The following is an 18,389-nucleotide window of genomic DNA, read 5'->3' as shown; positions in this document are numbered from 1 at the left end:
CTGTGCTCTAGGCCCTTCACCTTCTTTTAATGCACTCAATATTCCCTTACAGAACTCATGTATTTTACTGAGCAATTAAAACCTGGATGAAGATTGAAGTAAACCAGAGCAAAAAAATTCAACAAAAATGTCATTCTGTGTAACTTACCTCCCATTAACTGTAGTATACTTGATCACATCTCCTGGCAGGACCACTGATAGTTCAATATCTTTATCAATTACATTCTCTTTCTGTTCCATGATGAGGTTGACTGATTCTGTGTTATCAAACAGAGAAACGGCAATGGGTTTTGTTTCAGATGGAGGAGGCGGTGCTTTAGATTTTCTTCTGAAATAAATGGATAAAAGTTAAAAGTCAAGTATGTATTTATACATATGATTCCATACTGGCAAACTAACAAGTCTCAGAACAGGAATGATACAGACTTAATTTTCACTTGGACTGTGCGAGTGATACATGCAAAGAAGGGATGAGTCAATATTAAACATATGATCAGTGCTGACAGAAGTTACAACAGGATAAGGTATCCATCATACAAAACATAAAACAAAACCCAACCCATTAAACATCAAGCCCAAAACAAAAAAGGGTTTTTAATACACATTTTAAAAGTGTAAACTAAAAAATTCGTTACTTGTTTTCCTCCCTTGGATTTTGCAAAGGACCCTATTTGTGCATTCTCCAAACAGATTTACTGGATTAGTACAAACTGAAATAACTGTACCATTCAGGATGAAGCCAAATAGCACTGACAGTATGTTTAATAGAGAGGATAGATAGGCAAAAGGAATAATAACACTTTTCTTCCCCAAATTTTTCTTTTTATTATTAAACTCATTCCAACAAATCCTACCAGCTTCAATCTATTTATTTCATTATGTTAATAATGTAGCAGTATAACCAGTCCTACTGTGTTGTAATATTTCTTGGCACTTCAGTCACAATATGCTTTTATATTTTCCTTTCACCCAAGCCAATTTCCTATTTTAATTTTCTCGCTATCCTTTGCCATCTTGGTGAGAAGCCAGGGTACACTTGAATGCGAAGAGTCATCAATAAGGAAGTTTCACTTATTTCAATTTAAAAGAAATAAATAAACCAAAGTGGTATAAATGGAAAACTCTCTAAATCTCTTAATATATTTATGTTAAAGTAAATTCTGAAGGCAGAACTCTCATGTCCTACAACACATAGCACAACATCCCCTTTTATTCAAATAACTTTCCACAATTCATCAATATTGTCACAAGGAAGAAACAGTATTTCAGAATTTCGCCTCATGAGTACTTCTTAATCCTTTATAAATATTCTTTTCAAAAGCTTGGATAGAGCCACATTCACAGAAAGCTAAAATATATCTCAAACATAATACACAAAGGTTCCAAAAATATGCTTGCAATTTAAATTCTGGAGCTGTAACAAAGTTTATTTTAAATTTAACAGAAGAAATTAACTTCTATAATTGTCCTGCAAAATTAAAACAAAAGATCTAGTGTCCAATTAGAAACACGCATCTTTCTTGGGAAAACAAATTTTAAAGTCACTCACAGTGAAGGGGAAACAAGGTCCAGAGCAGCACTGCAAAAGACGGCTGTGTAATGAGACTTCACATGACCAATCTGTTGCTCAAAGTGCTTAGAGTTTTGAACTTAGGAACTCCGTGCTGAATAATTAACTATTCACAGCCTCTCAGAGCTAATCAGGAGTGCTCACAGACCTCTAAACACACCGAATGAGGATCCACTATCAAAATTTATACCCCCTCTCTGCTAATGTTTTAAATTAGCTTTGGTGCACTCTGCATACGGTTCAAGATATGTGGCATTAGCTGCATATTTAACTGTAGTCTCTACAGCAGCTTGCCTAGGTTGTTTCTGGGTTACGTGAACATTGCAAAATGTATTAATCAAACTTCTTTTTACTCCTCCATGACTTGTTTGGAAGCTTTTTGCATGATCTTCAGCTTTCATGCATCTGCCAGAAAGAAATTATTGACCAATAAAGAGCACCAATACAGCTGTTAGAAAAACTCCAACAAACAAAAACCTAAAAGCTCCCCCTGACATTAATACCAAAACAGAATCCAAACGCAAAATGAAACAGTACTGCTTATCCCCTTCTTTATGTGCTGCTACATCTTTAAGTGACTTCTAATGACTGTTAAAAGATGTTTATTACAACTGATTCCAGAATTTAATTTTTGAAGAGTACATGCCACAGAAAGATTAGTTTGCAAATGCTAGTGGACTCTAGTTTTCATTAAGCACATGAATGCAATTGCATTGCTGGAACTCTCACTAGAGAGTGCTTAATCATACACAGCAGTAAGTAAAATGTGGCTGTATTTAACATCTACAGTGTCTAAGTTACACTGTAGAGAGCTAGAACTGATAAAATACTCTTGACAAAACTGAAGTGTAACAGCTAATGTTCTTGTATTTATAAAGAGCACATACACACACCCATGTGGGATCAGGCAGTCTAATGAGGTTGGCTGAACCCACATACACACCACTGCAGAGCCCTGTACCCTACCCATCTCTAGCACATCTGCATGTTTGTGGTTAGTCACGCTTATGTTTCCTGCCCCATAAAAAGGAGGTAAAAATCTCAAAGTATACCATCTCAGAAGTTACACCAAGTTTTCAGTAACCTCTTATTAAACTACAGGAACCCCAACACTTTCATTTTCTGTTTCCAGATGCCGTATCTTTTTCTTCATTTTTTTCACCAATTCCCTCATCTCTCATTCTTAGCCCAAAGCACTTACACAAAAGTCAGCTCCAAAGCTCTTACAGCTTTTTCGTTTCTTGAGTTTGTCTCTCTGTCACAGGAAAGGCTGCCTGACAAGTAACAGAAGTCCTGTGCTCCCAGTGCCCAAGATACAGTATCAGGCAGCAAGAGCAATTCATGTTACCATGATTACTTCTACAGGTGCAAATCAGAATCAGCAGGTAACAGGATGGTGGCGATACACTTGTGGGGATAGATTTAACCTACCAACCCTCCCTTCCTCTTTTGCACTAGGATGCCTCCAAGAAGCTGATTCAGGTGATTTCACTCACAAAGGCATCCTTCAGACACCATTTTATTCAAACACCAAAAAACAAAGCCAGCATTACCTAAGTAGCTCCAACTCTACACCATCATTTCAAACACCTATCCACCATAAAGCAAAAAACAACAGCCCCATTCTTTCTTGCCTCTTCAGCTCTATGAGGTACCTAGGAAATCAGGGGAGCTGATGGTTTTGAATTTGCTAAGAAGAAAGAGAGAATGGTTACGATAGTTTCTTCTGAAAAGAAGAAAAGCCTTGATTTTTAGTATGACAATTGTCATGGTTTAAGTCTAGTCAGTAACTCAGATCCACTTAGTCGCTCTCTCACTCCCCTCCTTCCTCCCCCCCCCCCCGCTCCTGGAGGGATGGGAAAGAGAATCAAAAGAATTAGCTCCCATGGATTGAGATAAGAACAGCCCAGTAACTAAGGTATAACACAAACCACTGCTGCTATGCTGCTACCACCAATAATAATAATGATAAGGGAAATAACAAGGGAAGAGAATACAACCGCTCACCACCCTCCACCAATACTCAGCCCAACCGAGCAGTGATCTAGTCCTTCCAAGTAACTGCCCCCAGTTTATATACTGGTCATGATGTGTGGTGTATGGAATAACTCTTTGGCTAGTTTGGGTCAGGTGTCCTCTCTCTGCTTCCTCCCAGCTTCGCCTCCTCCCTGGCAGAGCATGGAACTCAGAAAGTCCAGAGTAAACATTACTGAGCAACAACTAAAAACATCGGTGTTATCACCACTGTTCCCAGGCTGAAAGTCAAAAAAACAGCACTGCACCAGCTACTAAGAAGGAGAAAAATGACTGCTACTGCTGAACCCAGGACAACAATATACAGCTATAACAGAGAATAAATTCCCAGTCATACAAAAATAACCCTTTAGAGATCAGATAAAAGGTGTTCAGTGAATGGTCTCACTCAACACCTTTCATGCTCAGATAGCTTCCAGATGTGCTAGGAACTAAGCAGACCTATTCTAATTTTCTAATATAAACATTAGAAGTCATTAGGACAACCAAAAACCCCATTCCTTTTATTTTCATGACTAGTACAGGGCTAAATGAAAGCTGTGGAAAGAATCAAAGTACGGCTTATTTAGCTGTGACACAGAAGGAGTTAAGAAGCAAAATTTTAACCAAGTAAGGCCACAAGTCATAACAAGAATTCCACTGAAAATTGTGTTTCAGTAACCTACACAATGCAGGTCCTCACTCCTTCCTTAAGTCTCAGCTCCATCAACTAACCTACACCAGACACTAAAACTGCCAGTGAGCTCACCTGAAGGGACATGCCCCCACTATTTATTACACAATAAACAATTCCAGTTGCCTGTTACGCTGCTGTATCTTGAGTGTCATTTTCTGCTTAACTAATTGCTTAAGACAAAACAGGAATGGGGGGCGGGGGGGAACAAAACCAAACCAAAACTTTCTTCTTTGATTCTTCCTAGCCCTGGAAAAGGCAGCCAAGAGGGATACCTGCAATAGCCTCACAGGGTTTCACAAACACAAGAACACAAGCTGGTGCAGCCTTGACAGAGTTTGTATTTCCCTTGATACAGTGCACGTGGGTCCCACTACTTACGCCAAGTCTTTCAGTTAGCCCTTGTCTTGTAGGATTACATTCTTCCCAAGAGAATTGATTCATCTCCTTTAGACATTTAAATTTCTGAAGTCCCACCAGTCTTTGTGACAGAAGACAGTTCCTGTAAAGATTATTAGAGAACTCTTCCAGCCAAATGCAGATAAAAATCTTCACCATTTTCTTAGGAAAAACAATACATCTTTTAAAATTCAATGCAAGGCTGTTTTATGTGCTTCAGATCCCACTGCTACAGAATAAAGTGTCATTGCTGTATCTCAACTTATTTCATGCTTGCAAAACCAAAGTAATAGTATCATAAATCTGGATGTGTGGAAGCCCTTTTTAAATTAAAGGGTCTGGCACAGTAAAATGATTTTCATAAAATTCCCATTAGAAAGTTACAAGTAGTAAGTTTGGATCACTTTCCAAAAAAAAAAAAAAAAAAAAAAAGAGGATATTTATCTGCTAAACTTGTGCACAACTTAAGGCTACAGCATAAAAAAATTCCACCTCTTTGAATCCTGATCTCAAGGAGTATTAATGTTTCAAGCACTTAGCTTCCCATTTTGAACACAATTACATGAGACACTATAAAGAGACAGCCCGATAGCCTTCTCACTCAAATCACTTTGGATCTAACCTCCAACATCTGAATCATCTCTCAGTTTTCTACAGCAATCACCTAGGTCAAGAAAGGTCATATTCAGTCATCTCTCAGACACTAAAAACGTTCATTAGACATAGCGCAATAAAAACCTTCTACCACACAACAGGTAAGACTTAAGTTTGTAATTGTACTTACAGTACCATGAAGAACACCAGTTTATACAAAGAGCAACTACACATTTTTTTACATCAAGCTTTACAAAATTATATAGGCCAAAAGTACAAGCAGCACTTTACTTTCACTCAAACTCAGAAAAGGATCTAGCTCTACTAAGATTACAAGAGGGAAAAGGCTATTGCAATAAAGCTTCTAGAGCTTTTCTTGCCTTTGATCTCTCATCCCAAGTAAGTATTTTAAAACTTTCCTGATTATGACAATAATGCTGCTCCACTAGTACACCTCAGTACTAGAAACCTTGGAAATCATCTATTCAACCAAGAAACAGTTGAACAAAAGTTCAGGCCTACATAAAATACCTTAACTTGTTTTGTTTACAGTGATATACCGGTTTTGGCCAACAGGTATATGAAATATTTAAGTCCCTTATTCTACCCATAAGCATTTCCAGCCCAATACTCATCCTTTATACTCACAGAATAAATTTGTCTTCTACACTAAACAAAGATGACCTTTCCTTCTATTTATTCCATTCCCTCTTTATGGATTATGGTTTCACAGCATTACTACTGCACACCTTCAATATCAAGCATTACTTATTAATGATCAGATGAAGCACCTCTCCTATGATGAAAGGCTGAGAGAGTTGGGGTTGTTCAGCCTGGAGAAGACTCTGCAGACACCTTATTGTGGCCTCTCAGTTCTTAAAAGGAGGCTATAAGAAAGATGGGGAGAGACTTTTTAGTAGGGCCTGTTGCAATAATGGCAAAGGGTAACTGTTTTAAACTAAAAGAGTGTGTTCCTGGAGTTTTCTCCGAATCAAACTAAAAGATTCAGACTAGATGTGAGGAGGAAATTTACAATGAGGGTGGTAAAATACTGGCACAGGTTGCCCAGACTGGTGATGGATGCAACATCCCTGTAGACAGTCAAGCCCAAGCTGGATGTGTTTCTGGACAACCTGATCTAGTTGAAGATGTCCCTGCTCATTGCAGGGGGAGTCACCTTTGAAGTCCCTTCCAACCCAAACAATTCCATGGTTCTATAATTTTACTTGCTAGGAAAAAGCTTGGATACAACTGTAGCATTACTGTTTGATCTGTTCTGAAAGTCCAGCAAATGGCTTAAGTTTATCAAGGCAAGACACTCAAAAAAAAAAAAAAAATCACTGCTATACATAATTTCAGGGTGTATAGAGTGACAACCTCTTAAAAAAAAAAAAAAAGGAAAAAAGAAAAATCAAAAAGGAGAAGGGAAAAATATTTCATAAGACATATTCAGTAAACACATTTTAAATTAATTTGCAAGTTGAAGTTCCCAAATTGGGGCTTGATAATTACGTAATCAAATACATGAAAAAAATGGAATATTTTGCTATAATATCTATTGTCTATGGGCCAGTCTGAAAGGCTGGCTTCAACCATAATTATGGATATTTTTGTTTTCTTCCTCTTAGTGAAACTTTTATTGTTCTTAATCTGAATACTAAGAATAGCATTGACATTTCTATTCCACATGGAGTATTTTGTCTTTTAGCCTGAGAAATGGAATGCATGGCTTTTCTTGTTACAGTAACTACAGAGATGTTGTAAAGACACTCTGCATAACTCTCAGATAGAGTGAAATTAAAATACTCAAGAAATATTACCATTACTCTTCCCACCCTTACCCCACCACAGAGCAATGAAATAGCCTATCTATGAGCACAGGACTTATCTTCTATGCATGTGAAGGCTTTTTTTCCTGTCTATATGATATGATACTTGGCATCTAGTCTCTTACAGGAAAAAAAAAAAAAAGAAAAGCTTTTTCCAGAGATTAGTGAAAATACAGAATTTAACAATTTACATGCAATAAGATACATATTTTCATTAGAGTTCATTAAATAACTGTCTTTAAAACCAAAACCTTACTTAATAGCTCACATCCTACAATGTATGAGTTTCTATTTTCCTGTATGCTATTAGCAAAGAATGGAAAATTCCTGAGTCCCTAAAGTATCTGTTCATCATTATGTGGAAACATTGCATAAAATCAGTTAAAGTCAACAGTGTGGTATTACGTATAGCTACAGCAGCATATACGTGTGGTTATTGCTAGCCCTTTTTCTGAACATTTTACAACTCCTGATGATGAGTCCACTTGCTAGTGCACCTTTAAAACAATATTTATTTCATACAACAATACAAGATTATCTGTCTCTCTCATTTTCAGAAAGACTCCTCTTTCACATTTTGACATCCTGAATTCATCTATTCCCATCCTGTCTTCTTCCAGCCTAAATCTGAAGCTGACAGAAAAAGAACTGACTGGAACTCCTTCGCTTTACACTGCCCAATTAATTGTAATTGTTCTAACCAAACAAACAAACCAAACCAACCCCCCCCCCCACACACACACACACTTTTGGCTTCAGAAAAGGCTATTTTCTTTACAAGCTTCAAAAGATTCTCCCCCTTAATGACTGTTACACTCAGAAAACAGAAGTGAGAACATTACCTGTGACTATCTTCACTGCATCTTAACCACCTTTTACTGCTGTTTGCTGCACCTGATCTCCTCCATACAGACACATTTCTAACAAGTTGCTTAATACAAATTCTAGTTTTTTTTCAATCACTTCAAGTTTCAGATCAAAAGGCCAAAAAGTACTCTACAATTGTAACAAAACTCTCTGCACAGCTGTATTTTTCTTGTGATTCAGCAACTGTATTCAATACTAAGAGGTATCAGCAAAAGTACGTATTCATAAATCAAGACTAAGGAATTGCGAAATACTCTTGCCAGAGAAAATACAATCGCACCTATACAACATATTTTACGCTATAGCACACTCAGTGGCAAATTACAGTTCACTGCTTAGATCCTCCAATCAGGGCTTAGAATTCTCACCTTGAGGCAGCATGAAGACACAAAAGTCAGGCAACTCCTGAAAACTACCCTTAATGGAGTAAAGGGTTTACAGCAGAAGCCCATGCAATGGATCATGTTAAGTGGCTGCTATTTGAGAATGTGCATCCTTCCTTCAGATAAAGTTACCTATACTGTCTATAGATAGAGCCTATATTCTTTCAGTTTAAGATCCAAACACAGTAAGACAAATGAACACCTAAACAGAGAAAAAGGCTCAGATAAACTAGCCACAACAACCTGCAAGGAAATAAAAAATCAAGCTTGAAATAAATGACAGACTAGAGAAACTAAGGAAATCAAACAAAGAAACCAAAATGCTGAAAATGTGAAGGAGAAAACAGAAACCACTTTTTCCTGGTCATTGTATATCTGCTGTAAAGACAATGGAACAGAAGAGTCCAGACATCTCACCTCACACAAGAATCACAGAATGGCAGACACCAAAAAGCATCACAACCACTCCCAGCTTTGACTCACCTTTTTATAACATGTGATACACAATCTTTAGACTCAGCATGAATCCTTACCTTTGCTTAAGGTCTATGGCTGTATTTATACACCGTCAACTTCTTTGCTCCTCCCTCACATAAAACAGTCTCTAAATTTTTCTTATGTACGGAAATTAAACACTGAAGGTAGCCTTGAATGGCACATTCAACTTTTGCTTTCAATTCCAGTACTGCTTGCCAAGAATCTCAAAAAACCCCAACCCCCCAAAAGTCACAAAACTGATAATACTGTCTTCCTCTGGACAATGATTACTTTATTTTCACATGTGTGCATTTGGATCACAGAAGAAACTCCTCAGCAGTATGCTGCTTTCCTAAGAGATATTGTCCATATTCAGCTTTTAAGGAAGATCTTAAAATAATAGTTTCCTTAATCACAATCCTGAAGACCAGACAACTTCTGCTATATAACAGAAAAGCTGTTTTAAAACATTTAAGATTTGTTCTGCATATTAGAAGACTTATGATTTTGCTTCTAAAGTATCAGCAATGGAATTTTTCCCTACAGCACCTACAAATTACTACATTTTTAATTTTTAGAGCTAATTTAATATCTGACAAAGCAATGGTTAAAAATCATGCTCAAAGAACAGTCTTCTGTTGCTCATTAAAAGCACCTCTCTTTTGAGTGCAACTGAAAATACTAATTTTTAACTGGAGCTTGGCTAGTTGAACTGTCACATTCTATTCACCTTGACTAAGTCATGGCCAGATGCAGAGGCTTCTACATAAAATTGGGTTGCTAGAAGTGCTGCAAAAACATTACTTTTAACTTAGTTTAACATACTCCAATATTCTAACTTTTTTCCTTAACATTAAGCAATCCAAGTATTTGCTGTACAGCCTCACAGTAACTATATAACATGCCTATCAGCCTTGATACTGGCTTTTATCTCTAGATCAATATCACTGTTTGATACAGTCTCTCTCTTTATTTCTACTATAAAAGCACCACCTGGATGTTAAGATCAAGGTCTGGATCAATGCGAGTCAAGCATTGTCCATTCTTAGGTTATCCCTTCAAGCCAGGCTTATGATGCATGAGGGACAAAAAAAAGGAAAGACATTTGCTGTACCTTCTCCATGAAGAAAGATGAGCTTTCAGGTTCTGAACTCATCCCCTTAGTTATTTGGGGAAGATTCTGAGCTTATATTGTATGGATATTGTGTCTAGCAGGTGGTTCAGTAGGTACCCAAAAACCATGAAGTTCAGAAACACATTTTAAGTTCAATTTCCAGGTAGAGGAACAAATGAATAATTTGGAAGTCTTTTATGATAACGGGGTATCTCACAGTGTGTTTATCTATAGATTTCCACAGCTGAAAAGAGACTAAAATTGCAAATAAAACTGGTATTTTAAAAATATTAGGTAAGACGGAACTAGAAATGAGGCGCTAAGTAAACAGCTCTCCCAACATAAAAAAAAATGTTGTGCAATGTTACGCCAGCTGACATGCCAGTAGCAATGTTACAGGTGATAAGACTCCTTGAGTTCACCTTTGAAAATTATCACGACAGGTTTACTTAGTGAGGTTCCAGCAAATAACAAATCATCTGCAGATGTTCTCTTACTTATGCCTATACACAGATGACTGCTACAACAAAAGCAAGAAATGTAGAATACCTTCATTTCCACTCTCTTTCCATAAATAAATTAGATCAAGAAAATACATACCTTGAATGGTTTCAAAGCTCTTGCTAGAGAAAAGTTTTCCTAGTCAATGGGATGTGTGCAATCCTCCCTATCATCCACTCACCCCCCCAACTAGCCCATAGCTCTGAAGAAAAGATTATTTTTTTTCAGGAAGACTTATCCCAGAGAGAAATAAATCACAGAAGTGGCATGGTAACCATGACAGTAAGGTGAAAGCTTAATGGAATCTTCGGATGCCTTGTTCACGCTAAAAGCGAGAAAGCAAATGAACACTTCAGTTCCCTCCAGACCACTTGGAACAGACACTTGCCAGTCTGATTGTCTGTCCCCATGGCAGTGGCAGTCTTGAAAACAGAAGAGACTGTACCCAAGCCATAATTCATGCAGGGTTTTCTCTTATTACACAGAAAAAAGGGCGATTCAGAGGCAATGTAAACACAAATATGTATGGTAGGGGCATGTATTTAATTGTGCGCCTCATAGCGCAAGTCCAGCACAAACACCAAACAGGGTTAAATCAAGTACAAATTTAAAACTTTTCTAGAAAAATGATTCACTCATTACCCTTTAAAGCCAAATTATAACTACTGTTATAATGACCTTTTCAAGATCACTTAAAACATAGGAAAAAACATGGGAAAGACTATCCAACTCCTGAGCATGGACAGCCTGAATTAGTGTTGTTTTATGCCATGTAACAAAACACAGTTAGCTCCTCTCTAAACTTAAAAATTGCCTTGCTGTTAGGAAGACAGCCAAGAGGTCAGAATCTGAGCAGGAAAGAGAGGCTAAAAACCAAATTATACTATGAATTAGTTTATTACCATTAACACGGAATTACAGAAATGTGTTCTAATACAAAAGTTCCTTTACAACATTCTATTATGCCAAAAGAAGTATTTCTTTTTCTTCTAAAAAACAAATGAGTAAACAAAAAAAGAGATGTAATGGAAAATTTGTTCCAACGACATTGCTTCTAATGAGGTTAAGAACTTAGATTTCTGAAGTAAATACAGCTAGCACAAAATACAAATACTAACTTGGCATGTCCATGTGCAACATACCTCTGAGTAAGCAGATACTTCTATTTGCAACCTTTTCATAAGGTATAAGACATAAAAAAAACAGATTTACTACCAAAATAAAGTACAAAAAACTTGAAAGGCATTGAAAACTATTAAAACTTCATACAACTCATTTAGCCTCTATTATATTTACAATTATGAAAACAGCCTGACAGAAAGAAAGGACAGCAGGGAAGAGAAAGCAGTAAATCTGTAACAGTAATTGAGTAATATATAACTGGCTGAATAAACAGGAAAAGAAAACAAAGAGCAGCTTGAACTAAAAGGGGGAGCTTAACCTTTGATACACTTGTAAATCTAACAAACGCTTAAAACTCAAGCAAACGTTATGTTACCTCCACTAGGAACAAACTCTCAAATCTTTTTCAAGGACTGTTATAAAAGGATGCTCATACAGATGTTTTTCTCCCATGAGCAGTAAGAAAAGTTCAATTAAGGGCTCTCAAATAGAGTAAAACCTGAATCTGCCCTTCTGGCCATTATCTCCTTGTCATGAAAGCAGGTATAACACCACTGTATTTTCAAAGCCTGTAGATGAAATACCTAGATCTGCTCATGGTATTTTCAGCTGCCATTCTGAACATCAATAGAGGCAAGAATTGTCAATTTATCTGAGCTTTTCTGCTGCTGCTTTTCTCTGCTGTTCAAAACCACGTTTTAGAAATAACACTGGAGGCAGGCACTGCATGGATTTAGAGGTTGGGAAGGGTAAGGAAAAGCAAAGCAGAGCCACTCCATAACCACAGCAGCCAGGAAAGAGGCTAATATGGACACTTCCCTTTTTCTTCACATACACACATGCCTCACATATAGGTATGTGGGTGCAGGTATGATTGGGTAATAGAAAAAATAATGCAGGACAGCAGCTAGGAAGCTCTGCAGTAGCAACAGAAAAGCCAAACTTTACTCTCTCTTCTTATTTGCTGGTATAGAAAGCTGGGCTCAGCTGCGACTGTCCGATTCCCCAACAGAGATTCGGACACAGGAAGAATAATTAAGCCAAGCACAGCAATGCAACTTTGGAATTCACTGCAGTTAATTAGGGTTTTGTTCTGTTGTGGGTTTTTTTCATGCAGATGTTTGGAATAGAACAAGCTTTCTCCCTTGCAGAAAGCTCCTTCACCAAGAGGAGCCTTCCGTTAGCAGTTACATCCTTCAGCTACCTGGAGTTTGGTAACATTTCAAAATGTTTTGCTCATTTGCACAACCACAGAATAGGAGGGTTTAGTAAACTGGAGAACAGGTACGCCACTAAGCACTGGAAGAGAATGGGAAGCAGGGAAAGTTTCCTATCCTGAGCAAGAAGCTATATATATATATATATATATATATACACACACACACACACATATATAAAACCTATAGATGCTATGTGACACGTGAACAATGCATAGACAGTTCCTACACAGACCACCACATCAGCAAACAAGGCACACTAGTTCATTACAGTAAAGTAAATGAAACAGAAAAAAAGTGTACTAAACAAGTGTTTTTCTTTATTAGGCTGCAAGAGAAGCATCTTGACAGTTAGTACTCTGAAAGGTAGGGTGTAATAAAGAGGTTTCTCCCAAAACATGAACAACACAGCTTTAGTTTCCCAAACAGAAGCACTGAGCATCTTGGGCTAACACTCTTTGCAAAACTAGGAAGATGTGCTTTGAGTACCTACCTGTCACCAGGTTCTTCTGCTCACCTTCCACATCTTCCTCAGTGCTTACTCTCCTCCATCCTCCTCAGAAAGCAAAGCTCCTTACCTTCAGGAACAGGGTTGCATTTACTACCTCCTAAGATGTCAGCGCTGCTGCTACAGCCCAAGCCTGACTGCTTATTCACTGCGTGAGGGGAGATGGGTGGTACAAAGCACAGCCAGAAGTCCTGACCCAGCTTTCTCCATAGCATAAACCCAACCAGCAGTTTCATAGCCACCTCTGCTGCCACCGGCAGTGGAAGCTCCCTCCCCTTTGTCCTACTTTAACTTGAACTCCCTCATTGGTTGGCAATTTGGGGCCCCAAATGAATGCTATTATTTCCTCCACAAACTCATCTACACAATAAAGCTTCTCCACTTTCTTCTGCACACTCAAAATCCCCTAAATCCATGTCTTACTGTACTCTTTCAACAAGCAATCAACGAAAGATGATATTTTTTCAAAGAAAGCTGGCTTGCCGAGTGATGGTGGCAGTACCAAAGCTATTTTGGGTGACCTATTACTCCCATTAGAAAGCTTCTGCTCTCTCTGAAAAATGGCACAGGATGTCAGCATTAACTATAATGTAGGAAATAGAGAACAATACTTCTTACTAATCTTTAAACAATTATAATCATAACTAGCAGTCTGCTCTGGCGAATGTAGAGAAACTTTCCTATACAACTATGCTGATGAATAATTTGCTGTAATTACTACACTTCAGTCCTATATTCACCCCCTCATCCTTTTCAACTTTCAATATCACATGTTTACACCCAGTATTTTTCACTGCTGAGTTTTTAACATAGTAACGTATGATTCAGTGCCAGAAGCATATCAACTTTTACAATAAGATAAATTTGACAAGATTTCTTAAATTCTTTATTGCTGTAACTGACGTGCATCTTGACACTTTGTAGTTACTTAGGTATTTAGTCACCACAAAATTGTTTTAATGCTTTCCATGACAAAATAACATGTTATATAATATCCAAGGAATACACAGAATACACATCAAGGGCTAGTATAGTAAATGCTACAGGCATTGACTTTTAAACATTATTAAAAACAAGGGGTTTTTTTACAAACAAAATTTTAGATCAAAATCAGATGAAAGACAATCTAAGTTAGAAAAGCCTTGTAGTCTGCATGAAACAACAACATTCTTCATTTAAAATAAACTCAGTAACCTCACCAGAGCTCCTAGGCCCCAATCATCAACTTATAATAAAATATGGAACAGCTCTATACACAGAAATGCACCACTGAAATTTCAGCAGTGCATCCACATGGATAAATTCACAGGCCTTTATACAGCCTCAACTTTGAGCCAGAAACATGATAAAGAAAGCATTTGTACCTTGGACTACAAGAATTACATAATTTATCTGAAAACAGGACAACAGACATTAATTCTTTCTTCAAGCCTATGTTTGGGCTCTGACAATTTATGTACTGCCCTACACCTGAATTCCGCCTTCCCTCAAGGAGCAATGACTTCAATGCTGCTGCAGATATGTTAATTATTGGTAAATATTTTTCCTCACAGCAGGTGTTAGGACAAGTTCAACCAAATAATCAAGCAAATGTTGTGCAAATATCAACATTTGCATCCTTGAAAACAGTTTTGCAAAATATGTGTCACTTTACACCAACAAACACCTCCAGAATTCCCATTTACAGCCACAGGAACAGGGCTGTGGGTCAATTTTTTATCTGTGTATAGCAAAAAAATTACTACCAGTATCTATCTCTACCCAGTAAGATAATACACATATTAGTTTGAAGCCATTCTGCTAGTTACAAACAAGGAGAGGGAAGAACTACTGAAAGTGATTACACTGCTTTTCAGCTTACCTCCAAGATAATACAGGTTTTTCTCCTCCATTAAAATCAAGTGAATCTCTTTCAACAGCATATGTATGTAGAAGGGATGAAGTGTGTGTGTGCATAGCAAGCTCGCTGTTGTTCCCTTGTGCTACTGGTGACATCAGTAAGCCTACCTATTTATAATCCCACCACCTGACCAAACAGCCTACAGAGTACATCTAGAGATTTGTATAGCCATTAATCCTGACATATGTACTTCAGCCAATTCAAAACAGAGTATTAACTAGCTTTCTTATGCCTTCTGTGGCTTTAAATCATACAAAGAATCCAATCCTATTTTCCATGTCCCTTTAATTCTTGCAAGACAAGTTTAATGGGAAATTTTTGAATTAGGACTCTTCCTTCCCTCCATGCTTTTTAGCTTTCCCTACTTCTCTGTCTGTAAGATAAACAGATCAAGTGAGCAAATTTTAGTGGTCAGCGGAATGGTTAGGCAGCAGAGGCAAATACCCATTCACATCCAGTTAATTTGATAATCAGTAGTACCTACAAAATTATTGAAACTTAAGATCTTAAGAAATCAATTTCATAAAGTACAATATTTATGCTACCAGGAAAACAAAAACCCATTTATCAGTGTTTGGAGTAGGATACTTCACAGAAGCTTGATCTCTGTCAGTTAAAAACAGAAGTTGCTTAAAACTCGATTCGCTTAATCAAACCTAACACACACAAACATGTGAGGACTGATTGCAACTAAGTCTGCTCAGGGAATGGGAAACAATGCAGTCAACAAAGTGCTTAATGATAATGCTAGCTCTTGGGAAAACACTATCATCAACAGCAACATCCTGAAGGTTCCTGTCATTGGTGTTGCTCCTAGATCTGTATCAGGCCACAATGTTTTGAAGTAGATTGTGTCCTGATTCAGTGAGAGGGTAACACCTCTATGAGAGCATGTGAGTGTGCTGAGTGAACATTACTGAGGATCCCTTATCTAGCTTGTCTTACCTGAGAAGTCTTGCCACCAGCATCCAGTCCCCACTATGTCAGATAAAACAGAAATGTCAGTTTTGTGTAAGGTTGAATGAAACAATCAGATCAATCTGCCATGTTCCAAGTTAACTGCACTCTGCAACCAAACTTCAAGAGTTAGTAATACAAAGAATAGAAATCCCTGAAGCAATTTCAATTGCTTGAAAAGCTGTGAACAGAGATTAATGCAGATGCAGCTGAATCACCAGTAGTAAAAGTTTCAGTGCAGACAGGGTATCAGTGTTGCCTAAAATACCAACTAACATACTCCGTGTGGCTAGTATGGCCTACACAGAGCAAAACATTTGGGAATTCCACTTGGAGGCGCTAATTATCCTCCAGGTCTATAGACTGTACCTAGAAATATTCGATTAATATTCACAATAATATCCATTTCGTTTAGTGTTTTTTACGGGGAAGGGTTGGGTTTTTTTGTTGTTGTTTGGTTGGTTTGGGTTTATTTGTCTGTGGTTTTTTTTTTTAGTCTACTGATATCTTGTGGTACTAAATTTTACATACTGTTTATCTACTTAGCAACTTCCTTCTTATGGCTTTCACATATGAAGCAGTAAATTTATCACTTTTAATTCAGGGAGTCACCAATGCAGCTTAATACAATTGACTGCAATAAGTAAGTGCACAAGATGGCAGATAACCTGAAAGGCAAGAAAGTTCTTCCATTTCTGCAAGTACCCTCCTGGCTGTTTCCCCTGCATCTCAGAGATGGGTACTTTATTTTTCCCCCCCACCAATGTCACTCAGCACAGGCTACTAATATTTTATTTTTTTCCTAAGTTCCTAGAACACTTGTGAAATGTAAAATGTTGAGAATTTAAAAAGATGGTGCAGGAGGTGAGCTTAGGCAGGGTATTAAAGGTGTTCAAGGAAATAAAATAAAAATTTAAGAGGAAGGTATTAGAATGTTTTTCTAGAATTACTTTAGGGTTAGAATTTTAAGATGCTTCTCATTTTTCCATAAAGCATGTACTTAAATTACACACCCTGACACTGCTGTATTAGCAAACATTCCCTAAAAAAAATAAATAAATAAACTATATTAGCAGCAAATGGGATGCATGTGAATGGATCATAAACAGGGAATTTATTTTATTTCTTGCATGTATGCTCTTTAATCCACAGAATTGTTTCCAAGACCAAAAAGCTATGAAGACTTGCAGTTACTACTGAGGGGAGTAAAACACGCTTCCCAATATTAACTATTAGATCTTTAATACCTTCAGATTCGCTCGTCCCCGATTACCCAGAGCATTGAGTATTTCTGCACCAGGGGAAGAAAACAAAACAACTAAATAAAAAAAAACCCTCCAAAAGACCAACAGACTGATAAAATTCAACAGATGTGCATCAATTATCTTCATATGGAAAAGCTGGTCAGAATTACTATCTGTTTTTTTAAAATCCCCAATAGGAACCTATCTGCAAAGCTGGGAGCTCTTTGAACCCATTGTCTCTATTGTTATAAACAAAATACTTTTTTTTAAAACTATCTGATATTCCATCTAATCCAAAAATAGTAATGATTATTTTTTTAAGTAATATGCATGGGAAACTTAAGTCTGAAAGCAGCAAGAATAGCAGGAAACCTGGATTACTAGGGTAAGAATAGTCATTCTTCCATATTAAATACCTTTTTCATTAAATACTCTATTCCTCCAGTTGCTTTCCACCTACTGAGACGACATCTCATCTGTGATGATCAACACAGTCAAGTCTCCAGGGAAAGGCAAATAGTTTTGTTCTATCAAAAAGAACTGGAGAAGAGAGCATAGACAGAGGCTTCCAAATAGCTTGGAAGCAGACCAAGAACTTGTTTTTCTTATGCAAGTCACACATCAACAAGGAAAGTTGATTATATATTGTATAATCACTTGACATTAAGGGGGAGGGGAGCTAATTATTTTTCCATTATTTAACATTTGGTTTAAGAATTTTATGCATCTTCATTACAATTATGTTGCATGTTCTCTTTTCACTTACTTGGAACAGTCAGAAGACAACAAACTAGTACATGTACAAATGGTAAACATAAGGGTATGAGCGCCCAGAGACCACATCACTATATCCTTATATGAAAGCCATATCACACCTTTAACCATCCATGTCAATCCTCTCTGGACCTTCTACAGTTCTACTGCCTTCTTCTGGAGATGACAGAGACCAGAACTGTGCGCTGTATTGTCATTATGGATTTAGACAGTGGCATAATCATGT

The 18,389-nt window shown here is 37.3% G+C and overlaps 1 protein-coding gene across 7 annotated transcripts in view; it reads right to left on the bottom strand.

Moving 5' to 3' along the window:
* The window catches only part of COBLL1 (cordon-bleu WH2 repeat protein like 1), an 84,086-nt gene that overhangs the window by 35,684 nt on the left and 30,013 nt on the right, over window positions 1-18,389 (bottom strand). For 4 of the 7 annotated variants that reach the window (XM_061343823.1, XM_061343807.1, XM_061343830.1 and 1 more), the window contains exon 2: window positions 149-328. In XM_061343823.1, coding sequence (XP_061199807.1) covers window positions 149-328 — 180 coding nt within the window. Of the gene's footprint in view, window positions 1-148; window positions 329-13,273; window positions 13,297-13,358; window positions 13,530-14,652; window positions 14,718-18,389 lie in introns of those variants that run through there. The other 3 variants (XM_061343814.1, XM_061343837.1, XM_061343847.1) reach the window with 3 other exon arrangements.

Source organism: Neopsephotus bourkii, unplaced genomic scaffold, assembly GCF_033783945.1.
Source record: "Neopsephotus bourkii isolate Nb327-2 ecotype Australia unplaced genomic scaffold, CSIRO-AGI_Nbou_v1 NB_196, whole genome shotgun sequence".
NCBI lineage: Eukaryota > Metazoa > Chordata > Aves > Psittaciformes > Psittacidae > Neopsephotus > Neopsephotus bourkii.
The sequence above is the reverse complement of the archived record's forward strand: the minus strand, read 5'-3'. Positions and strand labels throughout refer to the sequence as shown.